Below are 23,375 nucleotides of genomic sequence, written 5' to 3'. Positions count from 1 at the left end.
AGACTATAGCTTTTTAACTGCATACAGAATGAAAACTGCAGGATTGATATTAACCAAGAGATTTACTGACAACTTTAGCAAAGAAAAAAGAAAAAAAGTATCTTGCCCTTTTACCCCAAGGATACCCAAGGCAGTGAGTATCAAAATCTGAGCCCATTCATTACAGTGGAAAGAAAGCTGTCAAAGAAAAGGAAAACATTCTATTTTTTGCACGAGTATTTAGTACCAAGGCTTAATCTGACCAATCATAATTGGTGATAATTGTGATAAAGTGACTTATTAGGCTAATTAGTCCCCAGAAAATGAGTGAACCTTTTAATTACAGTGGTACCTTGAGTTACAAAGAGTTGAGAACTTTGCCCCAAGATGAGAATGGAAACTGTGTGTCGGGGGTGCAGTGGCAGCAAGAGGCCCCATTAGCCGAAGCACGCCTCTAGTTAAGAACAGGTTCAGGTTAAGAACGAACCTCTGGAACGAATTAAGTTCGTAACTAGAGGTACCACTGAATAAACATAGTGATAGGAGCAAAAATGTGGACTTGAGCCGACAACAGTTCTACCTAACTGCTTATCTTTCATGGACTAGAAATGAACTTTTATACCATCATATGCGCTGGAACTTCAACATGCCTGAATTTCAAGTGGAATTACTGTAGAAATTGGAGTTCTTGGTGAATTCCAGAAATAAACAGTAAATTGCAAGAACTCGGGCCAGGAGGAAGATGAATTTCAAGTAAGTCTTCAAAAGGTTTTTATTTGACATACTTGGTACACTCTGACCATTAAAACATTGCTGATGAAGAATTGTCAAAACAGGGCCTTGTCCTGGGATTTTTTCACTGGAATTTATGTTTATTTGCCTCACTATTATACTGGGATTGATTCCTTTTTGAATTCATCATTACATAAATAAAACCTTTTGATGACTTACTTGAAATTCATCTTCCTCCTGGCCCGAGTTCTTGCAATCTACTGTTTATTTCTGGAATTCAAGTGGAGACTTAGATATCCTACAGATTCCTTAAGGACGGCTAAAGGCCTGGTGTCAAAGCATAAAGGGTGTTCCATGCCCCACACAGCCTCCTACCTTTAGACACGTTGTACCCAAATGCTGCATATGCGGCTGCGGAGGCGGCGGCTGCTCCTGCTTTGGCACCTGCCATGGCAGCTGCACTTCCGGCTGTGGATTTCCGGCTCCGGCCTTTCCCTGTGCTTTTTGACCCACCATTTGCGCCTTTGGGACGGCCTCGGCTTCTACCTGACTGACATCGTCCTGTGATGGGCATATCCTGCATTGAAATTCCTTAACAAAACCGACAAAGAAATAACATTTAGCGACGTGTAACAAATGGTGACCGTATACTGTATATTCCTGCAAATAAGACTACTTTTTAACCCAGGAAAATCTTCTCAAAAGTTGGGGGTCGTCTTATATACCGGGTCATATTTCTTATATGGCGAGTATATCCCAAACTCTATATTTTTACTGGAAAAGTTTCCGACCACCACGGACCCAGAAGTGTTTACATCCGGGTTCTGCAGTGCTCAGATGCGCAGAAGCAATCTGTGCAGCGTGTATGTGAGCAGAAGCGCTCTATCGGTGCTTTGCGCACGCGCAGAAACATTCCTCGGGGAGCGACCAACTTGGGGAGCGACCAGCTCCTCGGAACCAATTGTGGTCGCAAACCGAGGTACCACTGTACTGTGGACCCCCTACCTTTGTAAATTTTGATATCTCTATGGTAGTTTTTGCCATGGACACCCTGGGTGGGTTACAAAGACCTCTTGGGGTTCATAGACCACCAATTGGGAACCACAGTTCTAACCTGTAAAGCTGATGGCCTGATCCCATAAACCAGTAACATTAGTCAGCTTTGTGGAACTGCAGCAACTCCACCCATTACTTAGCACTTGCACTGCTGATAGCTACCGTATTTACTCGAGTCTAATGCGGCATCAAATCTAATGCGCACCTCAATTTTCAGAACCTTGAAACCAAAAACAGTATTTGCTGGCAAATGTAAATGTGCCACTGAATCTAATGAGCACCTTAATTTTCGCAACGTAATTTGGCCAAAAAAGGTGAGCATTAGATTCGCGTAAATACGGTAATTAATAGAGCCCCCCTTTCAAACCAGTAATTTTAGGAAACATTTGTAACTATTCAGACTTGGACAGAATGGAATTAAGAGAACTGCAATTTGCCTGCATTCTGCAATGGTGAAGACCCCAACTCAGCCAAATGAGTCAGGGAGAAGGATTGAGATCCCTATTTCCCTTCTGGTCACTTTTCTTTTCAATGCCTCCTGCAGTCAAGCACTAAAAGGGAAGGCAGAGCAGTTGAAGGTGTTTCAAAATTTATTTTTCTACTACATGTACCTCTAAGCAAGAAACCTCTCAAATACAATAATAAAAAAAGCTCGGCACTGTTGATATGGGTATATGTCAGTATTATCATCCTCCTAAACTGTAAGGCAGATGGGGCTGAAAGAGACAGGAGTTGCCCAAACCCATCCAATTAAATTTACACCCGAGTTGAGATTTGAAACAGGAGCCAACTTCATACTTTTGTCCTTACTCCAACTTATGAAGCTTATTTAGAATCAAAAGAATTAAGCGGTGAATGATCAAGCACATCAGATTTCACCTGAGCTAACAAATCTGAAGGAGATATTATTTGCTAGACAAACTCCAGTCCTGCCCGTAAGCAAATGCAGTGCTCAGAAGCACGGCCATATACAGAGCTCACATTGTGCTCCTTGTGCGCCATGTTTAAAGACAATACTAACCATTCATGTTGTCAGACACTGAGCCTGTGATGGAAGCAGGAGAGTTAGTAGCTCTTGACTGAGGCGCTGAAGATGCTGGATCATCCACAATCACCAGCATGTCATTGCTGCTCTCGTCAGGTGGGATGGATTCCATGTGCAACTCACTGTTGATGGAAATCTAGATCATATAAAAATAAAAGTCTGTAAGTTCACATTACATCCTGTTATCATAAGTTATACAGTATACCCTTTAAGCTATGCTTTTGGATTAAGCCTGCATGCTGAAATCAGTGTGCTATAGAACTAAAAAATGCAAGACTATAACAACTGCTAGAAGCCTTGGAGAATGAAAGGGTCCTACTTTGTCTTCTACAAAATGTGTTGCTGCCTCCCTCACCTATCACAAATGGGACCCATCACCGGGAAGAACCTCTTTCCATCTGCCATTCACCTATTCTTATTGAGTGTGAGCACTCAGAAGCAGCCCTGTGATGTGGATCTTAAACTTTGAGTTGGCTCAAACGGGATCATGGTCCCAAGACATTTAAAATTAAAGCCAGAACTTTGAACTGAGCCTGGAAATGTACAAGAAGTCAGTGCAAGATACTTTAAAATAGATGTCACATAAATGGTCAGAATGGCAAATGACAATTTGATGTCTGCTGTGCCCATATATTCAAAGCTAACCTAGAAGTTTCTAAAGATTGGGAAAGTGTTGTACAGCTATCTCCATCCACAGCTGGTGTACACTGTGATCATCTCATAATGATGAAGCCCATATGAAGCAGCCCAATGGTGTTGGTAAAGAAATTCCTACCTCGCTGAAAGGGCTGGGCATGGCAGAGTCGACACTAACAAATGACTCATCCCCGTCAGCTGAGAGGTTGGAATTATCTGCAGATGGAACAAACGGGATCACCAGATTCATGCCTTCTTTCCTTTTTCTCCCGTCTAACTCGTCTTCCTTTTTCTTCTGCAATCAAATTAAGGAAACAACCATCAAAAGGGCTGGAAAACATGGAAAAGTGGCTAAAAGCAGGCTCTTTACTGAACTTTGCAATGCAGTTCTCCAACCAAAAAAATTAACAAAAATGTGTGTTTTAGTGAAGTGTGCATAAAATGCATATATTAGTGAAAAGAACATACAAAATGCATTATATTAGGAACAACTGTTTGCAAAAATGTGCATATTAGAACTGTATAAATAATGAAAATTTAAGTAACTAAACTATTTGAGAACAGCAACATTTTCAATGCCAGATTAGAAACATTGCTATCCAAAGGTGGCTGTACTCTTGAGTATTATTATTTCAGGAAAATTCATTTCAGACAGCAAAAATTATATTTACTGAGAATTTTCATTCTCTTCAGAAGGGAGCTACAATCAAATTAGAATGACTAGATTCCCACTTTAAATCTGAATTAACCCTATATGTGGAAAAGCAAATACAAAGCAAAAGACAGAAGAACAACAATCTTAAAACCAGAGACACATCCATTGGAGAATTTGCATCACTTGCTATCCCAGGAAGATTGAACCTCCTTGATCAGGAAGGCACTAAAATTAACCTGGGTGGGACAGGGTGGCCTTACTGCTCCTGAAGGTAATTAAAAAAAAACATATTTAAAGCAACAATGTAACAAAATAACAGGAGTGTTATTTGAAATACCTTTTCAGCATATTTTTCCCTCTTTCGTTTACGCTCTTTCACACGATTTGTCTCCTCCTGCTGCCGCTTCTCCTCCTGACGCTGGCGCACTACCAGTTAAAAAATAAAGTCAGGAACCATTATTTACCAGAAGAACTGTAAAATTCTTGCAAAACACAAGAGCCTAGTTGAACGCATTTGGAATTGGCCTCTGTTGGTCCTTTAACCTCCTTTAGTCCCAACAATGTTAACTTCATCCATTCTTATGGTTCCATTCTCCGTTCCCTCAAAAAAGTCTATCAGACCCAAATCCAAGAATGGTATCCAACCAAGTAGTTCCGTTAGCACAACTATTTCTGATTGTACAATGGAACTTCCCCTTCCACTCACCTTCATTGGACACATCATTAGGAGGGTGCGTAAGCAGAGGAGAGGGAAAGGAAGTTCTGCTGCACAGCCAGAAGTCTCTGCGCTAATGGAACTACCTTGCTGGAAATGGCCCTAGACTATTTATACACAGTTTGCAGTGGGAAACCATGTTTTAATTTCAAGCTTAAATTGCAATGGTCTCTCTCACAGTTGTCAACTTCACTGAAAGGAAAACAAAACTAAAAGCTTAGGAATCTCACAATCATGCTCCTATGCTGGCTTCTCTTTTTGACTGTTCCTTGCTGTATTCTGTGGCTCTTTGTTGATTTTATCAGAACACGTACTAGCAGCCACAGCAACATCATATCACATCACACCCACCCAGTGGGTGCTGTCTCTTCTTCCATCACAGAATTATAGAGATGGAAGGGACCCTGCGGGTTATCTAGTCCAACCCCTTGCAGTGCAGGAATCTTAACTAAATCCTTCCTTCTTCATACATGCCAAAGGTGGCATGCAGTTTCAAGAAAGGAGGAAAACAAGTTTCAAACTTGGGATTTCCCACAGTAGTTTAAAACTCCTCTGGGAGAACTTTATAGCATGGCATGTGTGAATGAAGTAAAACAGCGCTCTACAGCAAAAATGGAGTTGAATGTCTCAAAACTGCGTTTATAATATGATACTGAATAATATGATACTGAATGCATCTATGTAGGGGTGGATCCAGATTAAATAGTTGTGCTTAGTTCCCACTGAAATAAATGGGAAACGATCAAGACATGACTTTCTGTTTGCACTTATTTCAATGGGACGTAAGCACTTGGCTTCTTCATCTACCTCATTTTACAGTTATTGATACAAATAAATCAGCAAACAAAAACACATGTACACAGTGGGAGCTGGTGAAGTATATGACAGAGGTAGGAGTATGGACTTGCACATACATTTTTTCTCAAGTTCTTCATCATCCAGAAGCAGACTAACCACCTCCTTGGGTTTCAAGGTGTCGGGTTTGAAATTGCCACCTGAAATCACCATCCTTTGAATCTATGGAAAAGAAAGAATGCATCAGAAATTTTCTTCTCAGATTACTTAATGCCAGAGACAATCAAGAGAAAGTGGGGGCCCTTTATCTATTAGACTGAATGTGGGCAAAATATATATTTTTAAGTCTGAACTTTGAAAGTTGTTTAAAAATGGCAACGTCATTTTGTAATTCTAATCCCAAGAGGCACTCCATGGCACAAGAAGGTATGTTGTGCACCCTAAAGTGGTAAGAACTTTGGTGCTATGCACAATTTACCCATTACTGCCAAGTGCTACATTTCATTACAGACATATAAAGGTAATCATTTCCCATTAGGTGGTATTATCTTTGCCGGAGATTAATGTCTGATTTCTCAGCAATCAAAGCTCAATTTCCTTGCTATCCCTTCTACACCACATTATTCCATATTTTGTTACCCTTACCTCACTTTTCTCCTTGGCCCTCTGCAAGATGCGTTCCTCTATGGTGCCTTTGCAAATCAACCGGTACACAGTGACCTGCTTGGTCTGACCCAGCCTGTGAGCTCGATCCATGGCCTGCTGATCTACTGTTGGATTCCAATCACTATCGTAGAAAATTACCTGTCAGGGCATTTTTTTTGAGGAGAAAAGGTTACAATACAAAACTGATTCTATGGTCACCACCCAAAGTTGGTACAGCACTTTAAAATGATAGTAAACTGCTTTGCCTTCAGAATGATAAACATCTTAGTGATTTTTGGCGGGTCAACCCAGATACAAGTTCAGTTCTGTATAATTATTTAAAGGCTGCTTTACACATTACTATTACTAACATGGAGATCAACTTCATGCAGGAAAAAAGCATGTGCACAAATCACATCTGAAATGGGGTGCAAATTATTTGTTTTTCCAGGTTTAGATTATTGGCCAGTCATAACACTTCATGAATTATATGTGGTTGTTTTATTTTATTTTGCTACACTATAATTATCTTCATACTGGAAAAAACACAATGCAAGAAGCAGCCATCGTATTCAGATTTAGGAAAGCAAAGGTAGTGAAACTTTATATTATATCAAATAATTCTGTACTACCAGGAATATCCAAGCTCTGTTAATTAATCAGACTATAAAAGCTTTATGCTTTTTTGACATATCAAATATCCTGTTTTAGTGCTTCCTCCTTTCTGCTGAGTACAAACCATCCTGGAATAGCCCATAGTGTTAAGAAAACATTTTCAAAGCAAGCTGTTTACTCACCGTATCAGCAGCTGTAAGGTTAATGCCTAAGCCACCAGCTCTTGTGCTTAACAGGAACACAAAGATATCATTCCTACAGAGATAGAAAGAACAAAAGCAACCATTGCAGTTGTGTTGCTACATAAACATTACTTATGACAATCATTACTATTACCAGGAGGGTTTTGACTTTTGCAATCCAAGACAGAGTCACTTCACCCAACAGTTTATTATTACTGTATAATACTAGTGTATCTGCCTTGATTTCTAATATTGCTTTTATGCTACAGGACTTGTTGCACTGTAGAACTGTGGATTTTTGATCTGGCAAAATCTTTAATGATGGGAAAGAACTCCATGCTAGAAAACCACCACAAATTTCATCACATTTAATTACAACACAAAACTCCCATGATTTTCCAAGTTAATGGGGGTAGCAAATTGATTTTGTTTGTTTGTTTGTTTGAAACAACATGGAAACGAGCATCAAACTTTCATTAGACTCCACTAGATTTCCGGAAGTGGCTGTTTACAATGTGTAAAAGAAACTTGCAAAACCATAGAAACTGCAAGGTTAGGAAACGTCAGGAAAAGGTACCATTGGTACTCACTTGAAATGTGTTACTAAGGAAATGAAGAACACAGCCCTAGTGTTTAAGTGAAATACTAAGGGTGACTCTTTGGACCCTCTTGGGAGGAATTCATTGCAAGTGCCAGACGGAACAATCCATGCTCTCCTCCCCTTGGGTGCTGTTCTAGGGGGTGCTCCCAACCCCACATGATCCAATTTTGGGGGAGTGAGGGGTGAAAACTCATTGGGCAAGAAGCCCTTGGTTTGGGCTTCAGCTGCCAGAAGCCAGTAGTTGCATCCCACCCATAGTTTAGATGCTGAAGAACAACAGTGTAAATACAGTTTTTCATAAGCTGGGATCCAATGGGTTGACTGTGGAGTTTCACTTACAATGGTTAGCTGGCTCTTCCTTTCCATCACCCCTTGTGGCTGATGTATAGCATAAGCATATTCCTACAGGAGAATGGAGGGGTCCCAACACTAACCATATTCCATCGGAGGACGGAGGAGCCTGCGTACCTAGTGATTTGGAAACTACTTAACAGAACCCCATCGCTATAATTCAACAGAAAAAGCAAAGGGAAAAACATACCTGTTCTGAAAGTCAGCTACCATATCTCTTCTTTCAGAGATTTTTGAAGACCCATCTAACCGCATATATGTATGCTTCCTGTAAACCATGTACTCCTACAAGAAACCCAGAACAAAATATCAATATTTTAAATCTAGATTTTCAACAGAACAAACTATTATAGTTGTTTTGAACATCATAGTGCCATGTAATATTGTGCGAGCTTCTAATACAGTACTGTATGCCAGAAGGCTACTAATGTAATTTTAAAAGCAAAATAAACTGTTTGTACCATGCAGTGCAGCTAAAAACATACTAATCCTGAGCCTGTTGAATTAAAACCTGATTATTAAAAAAAGACTGAGATGCTCAAGAAGCCTGTGTCATGTACCGTGTTTCTCATATTATAAGACATGTCTTATATTTATTTTTTCCTCAAAAAAACACACTATGGCTTATTTTCAAGGGATGTCTTATTTTTTTCCTCCTTCTCCTGCCGCGGCCAGCATTGCTGCTGCGCCTATCACTATGTCTTATTTTCGGGGTATGGCTTATATTCCTTGAATGCTTAAAAATCCTGCTATGGCTTATTTTATGGGTATGTCTTAAAATATGAGAAACAGGGTAGGTACTTCATTGCTCACCATTCAGTTAATATTCATTTACTGGGCAAATTACCAAGCGATGTTAAGTCCTTTGTTCGCACCAAGTACTTGCTTAACTATTTCTGACCTCCATGGCCATTGTTATAATCTAAAATCCATAAACAGTTTCAGGCCACTTTAAGTTTTATTTGTACTTCAATGTGCTCAAAATTATATCCACGACGGTAGATTTTTGTATTAATGCACAAGCTCATCTCACTCCTTTTACACATTCTTCTGTACTTGAATTAATCTCTAAATTAAATTTGATTTTAATGTATGCATGTACTTTATTCTCTCTCTCCCTCTCCCTCTCTCTCTCACACACACATATAAGCAAAGCAATGAAAGAAGCCTGAGGGGGACTAAGGAGCACTGGAGCACATAGTTCTTTGCATCTTTCTATGTTCAGAAGAATATATGCACATTTTCTTGGTTTACAAAACATACAATACACAAAGTTGAATATTTTTGGTGCTGAATTTATTTTCAGGAAGTGTATATGAAACTGACAATAGACTTGTTTCTGGGGGAAAACCTTGGTATAGCTCAAGGTCATAATGCTGTTATTGTTAACTGCAAATATCAGGGTTCATATCTCTACTCAGCCATCAAGCTCACTGTGTGATCTACAGCTAGTCACAGTCTCTCAGACTAACCAACTTTCATGGGATTGTTGCACGAATAAACAGGAAGGGGGAGAAACAGGTGCACCACCTTAACTTCATTGATGGAAAGGTGTAATACAATTGAATAATGTTTTTAATTTTTTTCACTGGGATCAAAGGAGTTGGGTGACTCAGTGGTCTCATTTGAAGATAAAACCAAAGCATGTTTGTTTAGCTAAACTGTAGCTTGTTTGCTGCACTGTATCCAGTACTGTAGTTCTTGTTTTTCCCCATCCATAAAAATATCTTCAAAAATGAGGATAGCCTGCCAAGAGCAGACTGAGTAAGGGAATAGGTTTTGTGTTTTATATTACCTTCCCACCGGAGCGGTACCTATTTATCTACTTGCACTTTTTGGCATGCTTTCGAACTGCTAGGTTGGCAGGAGCTGGGACCAAGCAACGGGAGTTCACCCCGTCGCGGGGATTCGAACCACCGACCTTCTGATCGGTAAGCCCAAGTGGCTCAGTGGTTTAGACCACAGCGCCACCTGCGTCCCTCCATTGAGCATGGAGTAGTGTTCTTGCAGTCTATCTTTTTGAATTATTAAAAAATATATATGAAATATTAAGAATATTCTTTTCAGGCCTAGTGCATGAGAAAATGTTGCAACCACAAACAAAAAATAAGGATAAAAACCCCTAGTTCCTATTTAGAAATCAAAAAAGAAAATATTGAACTGCAATCAATGCTTAGTTCCTGGAAGGATATTATGACCTCAGTAGAGTTCATCTCCCACCAGAGTGCATACTGGGCTTCCACTGAGGAAAGGGGTTGTATATTAGAATCTGCCTCAAATAGGTTAAGTATGTTTGCATGGATTAAGGAGGAAGAATTGAGCTAAGGCTTAATGAATTATGGTAGCTCTTCTTGCTAATATAGACCAAAACAGTTAGAATAATAAAACATAGATATTTGATGATAACTATGGTACTTGAGATGTTAACAGCATAATAATTACAGTGGAAGATTCAAGAGTTTTTGCAAGAAAGTCTTTCAGATAGTTGACTGCAAACAGGTTGTAGACTCTTTTTTATCTTTGTAGCTTTTTTAAAAGTAAAAAAGATACTGCTAATCCTAGAGGGATAGTTATATTAAAACCTCTTGAATATCCTCCCATTAAGCCCGCTCAGCTGACACTGTCAGCATGACACTAGAAGTACTAATCCTTGAAAATAATGAAATTGGTCCTGGGTAGAGTGTGCTGGTTACTGAGGCAACAGATAGAATAAGTAACTTCATCTCTTCCTTCCTTTGGACCATTGCATATGACAGGGACTTTACAACAATAGAAAATATATATACACCACCCAATACTAATTATTCAAAACCAAGAGCAACCAAGCAATTGATTTAGAGCCTGGTCCAATAGTTCTACTGCACTATGATTCTGTAAGTGGTCCACTTGGTCAGTCTGAAAGTGACAGGGTTACGCTGGTGCAGCTAAGCATCTAGGACTTCACTTGGACAGCAACACAGAATGGCATGACTGCAATGGGCCAGATCTTACATAACTTGGGGACAGAGAAGAGAGTGGGGGAAAGTAGGCACGATTCTGTGTAAATGTATATCCTGGGTCCAACATGCTGCTGCACTTACAAAAGCATGCAATCCATGCAGCCTCTCCTTTCCTTAAAAAGATAGTATTCATGTCAAAAACTACATTTCCTTAGTCATTAGCTTCAGTTTCTCCTTCATGCAGGGTAAATGAATCCTACCTCCAACAAGTCAATCATCCGTGTCATCTGAGAGTAGATAAGGACTCTGTGTCCTTGAGATTTCAATCTTGTCAACAAAACATCAAGGGCATAAAGTTTTCCACTGTCTGTGATCAGACTCTCTTTGTCTAAAGGAAAGGAAGGGGGGAAATATTTATTTATTTAACTAACTTGTATACCGCCCTATACTCAGCCTCAGGGTTGTTCACAGGATAAAATCACAATATGAAAACACAAATTACATAATCAAAATAAAAACAAGAACACCAAGAACAATGTGGGGGCATTATTTTTGGGTGGGGTTGCAGCAGGGGAAAGGCTTATTTCTCCCTAAGTGCTATAGCCCCTAATGCAAAATGCCCCTGCATTACAATTGAGATCCAAAGGCCTGCGGCGAATAAGAATTATTTTGCCTGGCACCTAAAACAGGTAATGATGATGCTGGCAGATGGTGATTGTAACCCACCATGAGATCTTATGGTGAAGGGTAGTCAAGAAATCAACCAATCACAAAGAGGAAACTCGTTCCACTACCACTTCCCAATAGAATGTATGAAATCAGAATGGATAAATTAGTTACTTAACAGTCTTTTAAACTACTTTACAACAGGTGACCCACCCAAGTTCATCAGGAACCAAGTAACAGGAAAAAAGGAGTTTAAAAACAACAAAACACAAGTATTTTTAATTCTTGTGTTTTTATTTAATATCACATTTCACCAGCACTAGTTACTGGTAAATTATTTTTGAACTTTGAATAAATCCTGCCACCTAATGTTGAAAAAAATACTGTACCATGAATAAACAATATTTGACTGCACTATGCTCCTTTACCATCTCTAGCAGAAATAAACAGAACAAAACAATCATTTATTAAATAACACCCAAGGTCCGATCCTACTCTGAAGATAAGATTTTCACATTTGGGTCAATGAGTTGTATTGAATGGTATCACTCAGAATGTGGAAGGAAGCAGTTTTTAGTGATTTTCCTGCAGCTTCCCCTCCCCAATCTGCTCCAGATGACTGGGGGGGCTTCTGAGCAGAATTTGGGGTTCAAGGGGGCACAGGAGGATGCAGCCTTGCTGTCAGTTATGCAACACCATTGTATAAAAATCTAACACACATAAGAGTTAGATGGGAAAATCGGTCTATTTCTGGCACAAAATTGTGCTGTCAGGTTATAAATCAAATGGGCTTCCTTTCATTTAAAAGAATTATTACTTTTAATCAGACTTATCTGGACTTGGCTGGGGAATGAGAAGATGCTATGATGTTACTGTCTGGGGAAGAAACATGTATGATCAAAATGACAGCTTAACAGAACCCCAATTATAGAGTCCCCTCCCCGCCACCTTTGGAGCCTGACTTAATCTTAGTTCCCTCTAGTGAATTAGAAAATGCACCTCTGCTGATGTAAAAATAAGAGTAAGGTAAAGGGGCCCCTGACCATTAGGTCCAGTCGTGACAGACTCTGGGGTTGCGCGCTCATCTCGCATTATTGGCCGAGGGAGCCGGCGTATAGCTTCCAGGTCATGTGGCCAGCATGACAAAGCCGCTTCTGGCAAACCAGAGCAGCACATGGAAACACCGTTTACCTTCCCGCTGTAGCGGTTCCTATTTATCTATTTGCATTTTGATGTGCTTTCAAACTGCTAGGTTGGCAGGAGCTGGGACCGAGCAACGGGAGCTCACCCCGTCACAGGGATTCGAACCGCCGACCTTCTGATCAGCAAGCCCTAGGCTCAGTGGTTTAACCACAGCGCCACCTGGGTCCCGAAAATAAATAAATAAGAGTAAGTAGGCCCAAATCATAGTTTCCAGAAAGTGCCTCCCTCCTCTAGAAGGCTGCAGGGCATAAAGGGGTCAGTGCAGAGCCAGCTAGCACTCACAGTAAACAGCCCGCAAAGTTGGTGCTTTTTATCAATGCAAAAAGGACTCAGACACTTCCTGCCATTTAATCTAAGATCATTTCTCTTTCAAAGAACAGGAAAGGCCTCCAGAGATTCCCACAGTGATCGCAACTACAACAGTCTGAGAGAGGAGGGCAGAGTTAACTGAAGTAGCAGCTGTTTTGCTGTTCACTGTAACTTTGTAGCCTGAAAACCTACTTTGTATCGAATTGCTCCTTGAGTTTAATTCACTTGCTCAAACAAGCTTCATCTCATCTATTATTTACTGTATTTTTATTCTGTTTTTCAGACAATTATACCGTGTTTCCCCTTTTTTAAGACACCGTCTTATAACTTTTTTCCCTCAAAAAAACACAGGGTGGCTTACTTTCAGTGGGATGTCTTATTTTTATTGCATCAGTATGGTACGGTACAGCAATCTACATTTATTCAATTAAAATTAAGTCATCTTCTTCTGGAGCATACAACAATCAACATTTATTCAATTATAGTTAAGTCGTCTTCTTCTGGAACATCATCATAACACTCCAAACCCGGAATTCCATCCTTCATTTCTTGCAATTCCAGTTCCTTTAGAACCATTGGCCCCAATCTTTCATGTTGAGCGATAGAGCTCTCAGTAAATGAGCACCTCTTATCCAGGTAACCTGCTCGGAGTGCATTGGCAACAACACTTTCAGTGATTTTATCCCATGAATTCTTCACCCAATTCACGACCTCTTGCAGGTTAGGTTTCACAAAGTTTCCACGCTGATTTCTTGTCATTCTATTTTCAATGTAGTCGTTGATTTCCATACGCAAATGGTCTTTGAATGGCTTGTTTATTGCAATATCAAGAGTCTGCAGATAGGCAGTCATTCCTGCAGGAATCATTATTTGATCTATTCTTCTCTCTGCAAGGAACTTCTTCATGTCTTTAGCGCGGTGAGTGCTGGCTGAATCCCAGACTAGCAGACCTCTTTGACCACCTCGCGTAACAAGTGGCAGCATTAAATCAAGCCACCTCCTTATAACTGCTTGTGTGCACCAGGCTTTTTCGGATTCCAGAACATAAATGCCAGAAACACGTTCAATCTTATCTTTCTTGCCCTTAGCGATGATAACAGGTGTGGCTTTCTTTCCATCCAGACGAATTGCCAAAATACAGGTAACTCGAGAACTTTCATGACCAGTGGAGGGAACGTAGATTGAGGAGGCACCCCTCTGTTCAATTGTTGTTTGGGCTCCTTGGCCCATAAACACTGCAGTTTCATCCATAGCAATCATGTTGCAAAGTTGGTATTTAGAAAAGTCGATGCCATCAACAAAGGACTTGAATGCAAGTGCTCGCTTAACAACTTCAGCATCTTCCAACCTAAACAGTGTTGTTGATTTTCTGAGAGACAGTTCATATCGCTGAAGGAAGCCATCCAGCCAGTGTTGTGATGCTTTGAATTCAGGGGATACTTCAAATTGTGATGCCATTGCTAGGGCAAATGCTTGAATATCAGCCCTGCGCACAACCAAAGCCTTTGCTCTCCTTTCAGCGATCCACTCACTGATCATGTCTTCCAGCTCAGGAACTGAAGGTTGCCGACCTGCACCACACTTACGCTTCTTAGCATTTCCTATGACCACCTGTAGACTGAGGTTATCGTATTCTGCCCGCCATTTTTGGACCATTCGGATATCCAAATTCTTCTCCTTGCAGAAAGCTGTAAGATTCTTGCCCTGGGAGTCCTCCACAATTCCTTTCTTGTACTCAACTGTATAGCTCCTTCTTTTTGCAGCCATATTGTCTGGGGGTTGTTTCTGGCTGGTTATGGGGGGATAGAGAAAAATGTTAAATGGCTGCTTTTAGGTGTCCAGAAATGGCTAAAAAGATTAAATTTTGGCACCTCAGGACAGGGGACTCAAGAGCATATTGCAATTTTAAGTTTGGCACAATTAAAGTGGATTAAAGAGCTGAGTTGTCCTAGTGCAACAAAACCACTTTGTTGTTTTTATTGGAACTTTGTGTTGTTTGGAAACTTGAAATCCACTGAGAACTGTGGGATGAACAAATTGTCAATGGAAAAACCTGCAAACACCCTCCACAAGCAAGTTGGAATGAATGCTTGCTCAATGAAGTCTGGATGATAAAGACTAAAAGCTTTGAGTTTGAATGCCAACAAACAGGTCATATGGAAAAGCCCTTGGTTGTTTTTTAAAATAAATGGAAGAGGGAGGGGAGGAGAGAAGCTTCCCTGTCCTCCTCCATAAAGATCTGTTTCCTCGGCAGATTTTTAAGGAATCACCCCTCCTTCAGCCACAAACACCAGTGGCTGGGCAGGGATAAGCAGGAGGAAATCTGCCTTCAGGCAAAGCTGCCTTGATAAACGCAAGGAGGGAGAGGGAAAAAAACTTCTCTGTCCTCCATAAGGATCGTTTCCTCGGCAGATTTTTAAGGAATCACCCCTCCTTCAGCCACAAACACCAGTGGCTGGGCAGGGATAAGCAGGAGGAAATCTGCCTTCAGGCAAAGCTGCCTTGATAAACGCAAGGAGGGAGAGGGAAAAAAACTTCTCTGTCCTCCATAAGGATCGTTTCCTCGGCAGATTTTTAAGGAATCACCCCTCCTTCAGCCACAAACACCAGTGGCTGGGCAGGGATAAGCAGGAGGAAATCTGCCTTCAGGCAAAGCTGCCTTGATAAACGCAAGGAGGGAGAGGGAAAAAAACTTCCCTGTCCTCCATAAGGATCGTTTCCTCGGCAGATTTTTAAGGAATCACCCCTCCTTCAGCCACAAACACCAGTGGCTGGGCAGGGATAAGCAGGAGGAAATCTGCCTTCAGGCAAAGCTGCCTTGATAAACGCAAGGAGGGAGAGGGAAAAAAACTTCCCTGTCCTCCATAAGGATCGTTTCCTCGGCAGATTTTTAAGGAATCACCCCTCCTTCAGCCACAAATCAGCTGGGCAAGGAGGAGCAGGAGCAAAGCGATCCTTGGGGCAATGCTACCTTAAAAAAACGGGAGGAGGGAAAGAAGGAGAGAAGCTTCAAAAGCGCCAAGTTCTCAACAGGGGTTCCTTACAGTTTTTATCTCCTATATTTATCTCCTTGCACGCGACAGTGCTTCTCGCTCCTTCAGTCGTCTTTGTCGGCAAGTTTCCTCTGAGTCCCGGTGGCGGCAGGGCTCGGGCAAGAGGAGTCTTTTTTTTTTCCCCACCTCTCGCTCTCTGGCTCCCTGCACGCTAGAAGCAGGCTGCAGAACTCCGGCAAGAGGCGCCTTTTTCTCCCGCGCCTCTCGCTGGTTTGCTGCTCCCGGCAGGAACAGGAAGTGGCGTCTTTTTTTCCTCGCCTCTCCCTTTTGTTCTCCCCGCGAGTCAGGAGCAGGCGGGGCAGAACTCCGGCAAGAGGCGTCTCCCTCCCCCCCACGCCTCTACCGGTAGCTGCTTTGCTGGCGATGGGGACAATGGCGGCACTATGGCTTACTTTCAGGGTACGTCTTATTTCTCCTACTTCTAAAAAAACCCTGCCATGTCTTACTTTCTGACTACGTCTTAAAAAAGGGGAAACACGGTAGTCTTGGCAAAGCAACTCACATCAATTAAAGACAAAAGAGCGACAGGCCTTGGTGTTCTTACATTCCCATGGAAAAAAATTCCCCAGTGAATAACTCTGGAAGTACTATAAATATTTCAACATATTCCACATTAATAGGGGTGTTAGGAAAGTTTTTGCTTGGACACCTCAGATAAAGGTTGTAAAACAGGCAAACTTGCAATTAAAATGCATGAAGCCGACGGCTGCAAGATCAGAGGCCAAAAATTCATGTGACAATAAATTGATGGGTCAACGTTCAAAGTACAGTGGTACCTTGGATCCCGAATGCCTTGCAACTGGAACGTTGTGGCTCCCAAACAACGCAAACCTGGAAGTGAGTATTCTGGTTTGCAAATGTTCTTTGGAATTCAAACGGCTGGCATGGCTTTTGATTGGGTGCAGGAAGCTCCTGCAGCCAATTGGAAGCTGTGTCTTGGTTGTCGAACATTTTTGGAAGTCGAATGGACTTCCAGAACGAATTCCATTCGACAACCAAGGTACGACTGTAAATTAGTCTCCTCACTGGTTTTGTACCATTTGGGTGGGGGGGGGGGAGAACTGGCGAGAGAAAGAGGACCTTTTCAGATATGGTGCCTAAATAATGAAATGATGTCCCAAAAAGGCTCAGCTGGCCCCTTCCATGCTTACTTTTAGGCAAGATCCCACGGGTTTGTGTTATACACACACACACACACACACACACACACACACACACACACACGTATATATATATATATATGTATGTATGTATGTATGTATGTGGTGGGCATTTTCTGGGGTGTAATTAGAACCATAGTGTTTTTAATTGCTTCTAGAGAATTTTTGCTGTTGTTTTTAGGATTGCATTTTAGCTTGCTTTTGTTACTATTTTTTTCTAATTCTATATGCTGCTTTGAATATGGCTTTGGCATAGAAAGGAAGACTATAAATACCAAAATAAATAAATAAAAGTCAGGCTGTGTACTGATTCGCATTTTAGTGTTCACATGTGTGCATTTCCATGCATGTGCACGGAAGACAATATAAACTCCCCACTAGTGATGTGAGGTCAGAATATTCTCCAGAGAATGAGAATATTCTATGCTAAAAAAATCTCCAGAGAATATTCTCCACAAACTGTAAATTCTAATGTAAGAACCAGTTTTACAACCCACATTTAAAAAATCCAGTAAATAATAAGTCAAGCTGTGATATTGCCAGTGCAAGTAATGAATAATTATTTTCTTGATCCAGTTAGATTACTGGGCATTGTGTCATTCACCATTGGCAGCTCTGAAATGTGAGCTACAGAAAACATGTGTACACACACACACATTTTAAAATGCTCTTTATTTAATTTGATGAACATTTGAATTCGTATGTATTTCAACTATATGTAATAGCCCTTTTTTCTATTTTGGTGTGACCTTATTCTTAGCAATTCTATACCCTTGGCCAAACAGTGTGATTTTTTTTTTTTTTTACAGAAAGTAGCTTTAATGCTTTATACACTTTAAATCACATGCTGTTACACATAATTGTATAGGCCTAGGTACTTTAAGTGTATATAAGTGTATACAGTTGACGTTTCTATATTTTTATTTAGTGCCGGTAACTGGTTTTTGCAGTGCCATTTATCAGAGATTGACATACTGAAATGTATTATCATATAATGATAATATATTTAATGTTAATGGCTTCTTTTTTATATGTATGCATATAGTTTTGATTATCAACCTGTGCTTTAATCACCAAAACAGTTCACCCATGAATAAACATGCATATTAACTAATTATATCATTTTCAATGCATGAAAATGAATATTCTCCTATTTTAAATGAAAAATTCTCTAATATTCTCACTAATCTAGAATATTCTGGAGAATATTCTCCAAAAGATTATCCTCGAGAATTTAACATCACTACTCTCCACCAAGAAGAACTCCAGCAATTCACACTAATGTAATATTAACAGCACAACCCTAAAGGACAAAAACGCAGAAATGCAACAGGTGCAGCAATTTATCAAGGACAGGAACCAAAAAATAGGGACAGCTGGGATATATGGGAGTGGATGAAAAAGGTAAAGGAAGAAGTTCAGTTTGAAAACGCCAGACAGTAGTGAGTTGCAGACTGGCGTATTTGGTCCAGATATCCAGAATGATGCAGAGACAAGAATAACAGAACCAGAGTTGAAAGGGACCCTGAGGGTCATCTAGTCCACCCCCTGCCTATGTCAGCACAAGAAAGCAATCAAATATGCTCAATTAGGTAACCACTGATCATTCTCTCACACACCCAACTTTCCTATAAGTTTATTGCAGGAAGATTCCTCAAAAGGAAGTATGAATTATTTCCCAGTTTGTTGTCATTTAATGAATGGGTAGAACATACTAGCATATGTAGATAAGCAAAGTAATATAATCCACTTTGTCATTAAACTATGCAGTTATAGAGCTGTTGCCTACCTGGTATCCTGATGAAAGACCAGCCGTTTTGAGGTCTGACCCCTAATAATCCCCCTGGAAATTCCGGAAAGAACTGAGAGCACCGTTTTAGCCAGCCAGCTGCTAGTTCAGGTGCTCCGTGCAATACACATTGCTTTGCTTCAAGGCTTCCTCCGTCTTTAAGTGCTCTGCGCTCATATTCTGCACTCCGATCATTGCAGTAGAAATCCCGTGGCACAGCTGTTACCTGGGAATTAAAAGGGTATAATTATACAGGGGAAATTGTGAAAACATTGGCTGAGATTAAATATCAGTAATAAATGAAGTTCCTTTAGCTATATAGTACTGATTCAAAAATGGTTACAAAACTACTCGATCCCTCTCATCTTTCAAGATGACTTGTAACAGTGGTAGATGTCGGCCTAGAGAGCCTGATAATATTTTCACTTCTTAGGGAAACTACTGCTTCAATTTAACATTTCTGAAACCTTAGCACCCAATTAGATAGACAAAATTCAGAAGTTATGTGGTTCCTGCCCACAGGGATTCAAATCTATCAAAGTTCAAAGGATATAGGAATGGACTTGAGAAGGAAAAGGAGGGAAAGGTTAGCTAGCAAAGCAAAGTGTAGTAAAGGAGAAGGAAACACAAGGCTTGATGAAGGAGAGGGAGATGACTTTGTATTTGAGATATTGAGTTACTCTAGCCCAGGCATAGGCAACCTTGGCTCTCCAGATGCTTTGGAACTACAACTCCCATGATCCCTGGCCCTGTTAGCTAGGGATCATGCAAGTTGTAGTTCCAAAACATCTGGAGAGCCAAGGTTGCCTATGCCTGCTCTAGCCTGTTTATAGAGTAAAACCATCTGTCAGCATGAATTTCAGTGATTTAGCATGCAGCAAAACACTTTATGTAAATACTATCTGAACTGAATCAGTAATGGAATAGAATCAGAAAAAATGAATTAGCTGTTTTGAAATTAAACTGCACTTTACTACGAAACAAACAAACAAACAAACAGTCCAGTAGCGCCTTAAAGGTAAAGGGACCCCCGACCATTAGGTCTAGTTGCGGACAGCTCTGGGGTTGCGGCGCTCATCTTGCTTTACTGGCCGAGGGAGCCGGCGTACAGCTTCCGGGTCATGTGGCCAGCATGACTAAGCTGCTTCTGGTGAACCAGAGCAGCACACGGAAACGCCGTTTACCTTCCCACCGGAGCGGTACCTATTTACCTACTTGCACTTTGACACGCTTTCGAACTGCTAGATTGGCAGGAACAGGTACCGAACAACAACACCCTGTCACGGGGATTCGAACTGCCAACCTTCTTCTTCTTCTTTTTTTAAAAAAATACTTTTTATTTATTTCAATTGTTAAAAGCCATACAAATTTACAGAAACACAAAGGATTTACAAAAACACAGAAAGGAAATTGGTACATCTCCCTTTTACATATAAAAAATTCCACATTTGAGAGAGAAAAAAAGAAAACAGGGATGTCAAGTGTAAAGGAAATAAAAGGAAAGAAAAAAGAAAAAGGATTGAAACGAAAACAGGGATTATATAGGAAGAAAAAGAAAAAGAAAAGAAAAAAGAAGAAAAAGAACAGCGTTCTTCCAATCATATCCTGTGTAAGTTATATACACCCATTTAAATTCACACTTAAGTTTCATATCAACATTTCCTTATCCTTTTAAATTTTGACATGGTTCAATTCTGTTCTGCTATCGGGATTTGGCTATTTGGTTGAATTTATATAATCTTCAAAGATCCTCCACTCCTTTTTTACTTTTTGCTTTGTTTGACCTCTAATTCTCCCAGTGGTTTTAGCAAGCTGTGAATATTCCTTCATTAGGATTTGCCAATCTGTTATATTTGGTACATCTTTATTTTTCCATTTTCTAGCGATAAGGACCCTCGCAGCTACAATACCATACATGAGTAATATTCTACTTGCATCTTTGATGTCCTCTGGTATTATATTCAACAAAAACAGTTCTGGTTTCTTTATGATCTTACACTTCAACATTTTCTTTAACTCTTCATAGATATTATTCCAAAACTTATTTATTTCTGGGCATTTCCACCACATGTGCATTTGGGTCCCTATCTCCTTCTCGCACCTCCAACATTTTGGTGATTTATTTTTATACATCCTTGATATTTTGTCTGGTGTTTGGTACCACCTGTACATCATTTTGAGAATATTCTCCCGCAGATTGTAACAGGCGGTAAATTTCAAATCTTTCTGCCACAGCCTTTCCCATTGTTCCATATAGACATTGTGTCCCAAGTCCTGGGCCCATTTAATCATAGATGGTTTAGTTTGCTCCTCCTTGAGCTCCCATTCTAGTAACAGATCGTACATTCGAGCAATGAGCTTTTTGTCATTTTCTATTAATTCCTTCTCAAATTTAGACTTTTCCTTTGCAATTCCCAATTTTTTATCCTCTAAGAACCTCTGATTCACCTGAAAGTATTGCAGCCAAGTCGAAAATTTTTCCTTAATCTCTTCATATTTTTTTAATCTCAATTCATTTTGCACATTTTCCAATATCTCATGGTAGGTGGTAACTTTTTCTTCCATATTCAGTTTCTTAACTGTGACAGCATTTATTGGTGACGCCCACAAGGGAATCTTGGGTTCCAAAATGCCCTTGTATTTTGCCCAAATCAAATACAAGGATTTTCTTATTAGATGATTTAAGAATCCCTTGTGGTTTTTGACTTTTTCATGGAGCAGGTAAGAGTGCCAACCAAATCTATTTCCTACTCCCTCTAGGTCTAAGATCTCCGGCTTTTCCAAAGTTATCCACTCTTTGATCCAAACTAGTCCGGCTGCTGCATGGTACAATTCTAAATTGGGAAGGGAAACCCCCCCCCCCTCTTCTGTCTGTTAGTAGCTGATATTTAATTCTTGGTCTTTTATTATTCCATATAAACTTTGTTAAGTCTTTTTTCCACTCAGCAAAACACTTTATTCCTCACAGAATTGGTATCGCCTGAAACAGGTACATCAATTTCGGGAGAACATTCATTTTAACGACAGAAATTCTACCCCAGAGGGAAAGGTGTAGTTTGTTCCACTGCTCCATTTCTGTCTTGATTCCCTTCCATACTTTTTTATAATTATCTTCGTATAGTTTTATACTTCTTGCTGATATCCAAATACCTAAGTATTTAACTTTCTTTTTTAACTCCAGACCTGTCCGCTGTTTCAGTTCTTCCCTTTCTTTTCTATCCATATTTTTTGTTAGCAATGTTGTTTTTTTGTAGTTTATTTTCAATCCTGCCACCTTCCCATATTCATTTATAATTTCTATAACTGTTGGTATACTTTCCTTAGGGTCTTGCGCCGTCACCACTATATCATCCGCGAATGCGTGGACTTTATATTCTCTCTTCCCCACTGTTATTCCTTTTATTTTATTCTCATTCCGAATTCTGTTTAGTAAAACCTCTAGCACCAAGATATATAGCAGGGGAGATAGAGGGCATCCTTGTCTGGTCCCTTTTTCTATCAGAAAACTATTGGTCACCCCTCCATTTATTATCAGTCTCGCTTTTTGTTGTTGATATACTGCTTCTATTGCTCTCTGCATCTTTTCTTGTAACCCAATTACACTTAGTTGTTTTTTGAGGAAGCCCCAGGAGACGTTGTCAAACGCCTTTTCCGCGCCTAACATTAACAGAGCTGCTTCTTTATCTATTTTAAATTCCAAATACTCTAGTATGTCAATTATATTCCTGGTGTTATTGAATATCTGCCTCCCTGGGAAGAATCCTGCCTGGTCTGGGTGAATTATGCCTTTAAGTATATTCTTCAGTCTTTGTGCTATTACTCCTGCGAATATCTTTTAATCGTTATTCAATAGGGATATAGGCCTATAATTTGCCATTGATTCTAGATCTGCTTCTCCTTTAGGAAGGAGTGTGATGTACGCTTCTTTCCATGTTTCGGGGATTTTTTCTAAAGTTTGATTCATTATATCTTTTAACGGATTCAGGAGTATGTTTTCCAATTTCTTATAATATTCAACAGGGAGCCCGTCTGGGCCTGGATATTTCCCTACTTTACTTTTTTTCATTACTTCTTTTATCTCCTGTATTGTGATTGGTCTCTCTATTTCCTTGGCTTTTTCCTCTATGTTTATTTTCAACTGGTGTTTCTCTAAGTAGTTATTTATTTCCTCCTTCTTTTCCTCATTTTTCTTATATAAATCCCCATAGTATTTTACAAATCTCTTCATTATCATCTGGGGATTATCTAT

The 23,375-nt window shown here is 40.1% G+C and overlaps 1 protein-coding gene across 2 annotated transcripts in view; it reads right to left on the bottom strand.

Moving 5' to 3' along the window:
* The window catches only part of INO80 (INO80 complex ATPase subunit), a 68,336-nt gene that overhangs the window by 2,083 nt on the left and 42,878 nt on the right, over positions 1–23,375 (bottom strand). For both annotated transcript variants that reach the window (XM_035111512.3, XM_035111519.3), the window contains exons 26-35: positions 19,127–19,352; positions 11,207–11,334; positions 8,198–8,292; positions 7,056–7,128; positions 6,259–6,417; positions 5,733–5,835; positions 4,441–4,529; positions 3,588–3,743; positions 2,789–2,948; positions 1,087–1,302 (exon numbers count right to left, since the gene is read on the bottom strand). In XM_035111512.3, coding sequence (XP_034967403.1) covers positions 1,087–1,302; positions 2,789–2,948; positions 3,588–3,743; positions 4,441–4,529; positions 5,733–5,835; positions 6,259–6,417; positions 7,056–7,128; positions 8,198–8,292; positions 11,207–11,334; positions 19,127–19,352 — 1,405 coding nt within the window. The remainder of the gene's footprint in view (positions 1–1,086; positions 1,303–2,788; positions 2,949–3,587; positions 3,744–4,440; positions 4,530–5,732; positions 5,836–6,258; positions 6,418–7,055; positions 7,129–8,197; positions 8,293–11,206; positions 11,335–19,126; positions 19,353–23,375) is intronic.

The sequence above is a fragment of the Zootoca vivipara genome, chromosome 1, assembly GCF_965207765.1.
Source record: "Zootoca vivipara chromosome 1, rZooViv2.hap1.1, whole genome shotgun sequence".
NCBI lineage: Eukaryota > Metazoa > Chordata > Lepidosauria > Squamata > Lacertidae > Zootoca > Zootoca vivipara.
Note: the sequence above shows the minus strand (reverse complement) of the source record. Positions and strands in the feature narration are given on the sequence as shown.